At 27.2% G+C, this 3,239-nt stretch overlaps 1 protein-coding gene across 2 annotated transcripts; it reads left to right on the forward strand.

Annotated features, from left to right (window-relative positions):
- Positions 1 to 278: 278 nt before the first annotated feature.
- Positions 279 to 2,128, forward strand: LOC119677536. 2 transcript variants are annotated; one of them, XM_038088913.1, is made up of 6 exons: positions 279 to 1,001; positions 1,068 to 1,214; positions 1,402 to 1,470; positions 1,523 to 1,609; positions 1,669 to 1,808; positions 1,900 to 2,128. In XM_038088913.1, the coding sequence occupies exons 1-6, from the start codon at positions 953 to 955 to the stop codon at positions 2,086 to 2,088; spliced, it is 681 nt and encodes a 226-aa protein (XP_037944841.1). In that variant the 5' UTR covers positions 279 to 952; the 3' UTR covers positions 2,089 to 2,128. The 2 variants fall into 2 exon arrangements, with proteins under 2 accessions (XP_037944841.1, XP_037944842.1); XM_038088914.1 differs by having other exon boundaries at positions 1,086 to 1,214.
- The last annotated feature ends 1,111 nt before the right edge of the window (positions 2,129 to 3,239 follow it).

Here is a 3,239-nt window from a genome sequence, read left to right on the forward strand (position 1 = left end):
ATATATTTATTTTATTTCTTGACACACAAACACAAATAACTAAGCAGAGTTCATTATTATGAACTTTCAATTTGCATAATTCATTAAGTGTATAAAGCATAAAAAATTAATGCACCAAAATTAATCCTCTAAAATGACTCAAGTGTGGTATAGGTGTAACAGAATATAACAAAATGAAATTTTCATAATTATGATTTCTCATTTAATATAATTTATTGAATATTGTACACCTGTGTAATAAAATTTAAACTATTTAAAAATGTGGAAATATATGAAAAATTAAGATTGTGATTTGATTTACTTAATGAAATTGTAGTTTATTATTATGATAAATAAAATATCTGTGATGTGTGCAATTCGTACATAAGAGAGCGGTTGCAGAAAAATTCACCACGAAATGCATATCTGCAACTTTGTGTCATGAATTTGTCAGAATGTGTTTGTGTGTTCGTTATTGTGAATGGTCATGTATAAAATATATATGGCATCTAATTTCACGCAGAAAGATATAATTTTGCAAGAGCATAAATTTTTGTGAAGCGGTATATAATTTATACATTTTTTAAATTTTTATTGGCGGATTTTAGAAATGTATTAAAAACTTATTAAATGTGTGCAGTGAATTCTAAAAATTATAATTATACATTTAATGTTATCACTGCTGCCAAGCGCTTTGGCGTCAATTTTTTAAAGAGATTTATACGCTTAGTGTTCTGTACATACGCGCATTGTGTTAATATTCATGAATTGACAAAAGTTATTTGTTAATAACTATTAGATTGGTTTCAAACGCCTTGTTATAAGTGCGAAGAAAGTGTTGTGAAATTTTAATAATATTACAATAAATTACTATCAAGTTGATTACTATTATATATTTAATTTCGCTATACTCTTCAAAATGAGAAGAACGTCGATTAAATGCGGTATATAAAAGTAATAATATTTCTATAAAATGGAAGATATAGAGTATTTGGAAGAATACGAAGATTTGGTACTACCAGGTAAGAGTTTGTTCTTTAGAAAAATCAATGATATATTAGCGTTACATTTGTATTATAATTGTATAGTAATTAATTCAAATACAGGCATGTCTAAGCAATCAAAAACTGTTCAGCACCCGGCAGACGGCGAAGATTCCTCTTCAATAGATCAAGATATATTTGAGAGTTTATTTGATAGTCGATCAGATGACGAAACGGCGGTAGAAAAGAAAGGTGAGAAAGTTTACTGTCTGGATAAATATATCTACAACTTTTCCAACTTAAGTGTTTGTATAGAAAAACTTTCAAAAATAAACAATAAATGAATCTTTCCGCTTTTCTTATTGACATTAAACTTGTGCCTTTTTGTATACTTTTTACTTTTTTTTACTTTAATTTTACTTTTATTTAACAAAATTAGATCCAAAATTAAATCGACGGGAAGATCGCTCGTCTATGGATTCACTTGATATGCTAGTAAAAGATTTGGGTACTATTATATCATATATATCAAAAATTTTTAATCGATTGTTATATTTTAGGAGAGCAACTTCCAACAAGTAGTAACGTATTAAATCAAACAGTAGATAAGAGGTCTCCTAGTAAACCTACGAAAACTAATGTGAAAGGCAATTATAAAATTCAAATTATCATTTATATGTTTCTAAATTGTCAAATGTTTCAATAGGTCAAACCAAAAAAGCAGGAAAAAATCAAGAATTGGAATCAAAAACCGATTTAAAAAATAAATCTAATATTGTGCATCTTGGAAAAGATAAATCTGCAACGGCTGGTAAACCTATAGAAAATCAAAACGAACAAGAATTGGTAAGTTCTTTACATTAGCAAATATGTAATATGTTTTTTTTTTCTTTTAAACTGATTACATACTAACAAATATTTGTAAATTTACTATTAGATTTCGTCAACTAGCCGAAGTGGTAACGTTCAATCAACATCGATAAGTCCTAGTTTAGCTACATCGGCAAAAAAATTTTCTACAGCTACATCTTCAACTGGCGTTAACAAAAAGAAAGACCCGGTGCAAACCATTATTAAGCCTGAAAAACCTCTTTCAAAAGATCCAGCAGATGATCCATTAGGTTAGTGGAAACTATCAGACTCAAAAATTCATTACTTTTACTGAAATTGCATCTTATAGAAATGAAATAAAAATTTGTTTATTTGCATGTTAGTGGTCTTTACTTTATATTAAAAGAAAATGCACCTCTTAGTAAAAATTACATATTTTATTATTTAATTATTATTATTTATAGTTGTTTATTATATTTTTTAGAACTGTTAAGTGTCATGGCTTTTGATAAGTGAATTGGGTAAATGTGTTATGTTATGATTTCTTGAAAATATTCGTTTCAACCGTAGATGATTTCCGCAATTCATAGTCATACGATTTAGCTTACAAAATGATGTGCTGCCATTTTGGGACATTTTCTATGTGTTATGATCTATAAGGTTTTACTGTAATGTATAAAACGCATCCATTTAGGTCTAGAAGAGTGTCCCGAATTATATATTCCATTTATAATTTCATTTTTAATATGTTATTGTGTAAATTATAGTTATGTTATTTATTTATTGGGCTTATTATGTTTATCAGATTGCATTAAAAATCAGAACATTTAACCAAATTGTTATTGTAGATGAAACTCACATCATTTCTTTGTTAAAATATAATTTTAAGAAATCTTAAAATACTTATCAAATTTAAAAAATGGAATGCCAACATTATTTCTTATCACATCCAGTAATATAAGTTTACAAAATGAATCTATCTCACTAACCAAATTATGTTGTACTGTAATGTAATGTATGTAATGTTGTACTGGAGTATGTTAAAAATCATATTAAGTCTAAAAATATATATGCATACGTCCAGCCCAAACATTTAGGTTATAGTCCTACTGTGTGTTAGTATACCAAGTTTTAGATAACATTGCTATCATAACAACTCCAAAATAACTGCATTATGAAATGCTTTATTGATTTCAAGCATAGATAAAGATTGTTCATCTATATGTTGTTGTTTTGCATCCATTTTAATTCGCCTACTTTTACGCTACATTTTACTTCTACTTCCCATACAAAAAGCGATGCTCTTGTCGCAGGCATTTGGTCGACTAAAAAAGCTAATAATAAGTATAAGTGCTTATGGTTATTTATATAATCACATAAACTTCTACTTATCTAAATACTTTCAAATAAATGACGGCTAACAAATAAAACGATTTAACAACAATT

This window comes from Teleopsis dalmanni, chromosome 2, assembly GCF_002237135.1.
Source record: "Teleopsis dalmanni isolate 2A chromosome 2, ASM223713v2, whole genome shotgun sequence".
NCBI lineage: Eukaryota > Metazoa > Arthropoda > Insecta > Diptera > Diopsidae > Teleopsis > Teleopsis dalmanni.

What these genes read in the sequence shown, in the direction of transcription:
- LOC119677536 (XM_038088913.1), top strand. Translation starts at nt 953, where the DNA reads ATGGAAGATATAGAGTATTTGGAAGAATACGAAGATTTGGTACTACCA. An exon ending in CGAAGATTTGGTACTACCAG is followed by an intron (nt 1,002 to 1,067) that starts GTAAGAGTTTGT and finishes ATAATTGTATAG; the next exon opens with TAATTAATTCAAATACAGGC. An exon ending in AACGGCGGTAGAAAAGAAAG is followed by an intron (nt 1,215 to 1,401) that starts GTGAGAAAGTTT and finishes TAACAAAATTAG; the next exon opens with ATCCAAAATTAAATCGACGG.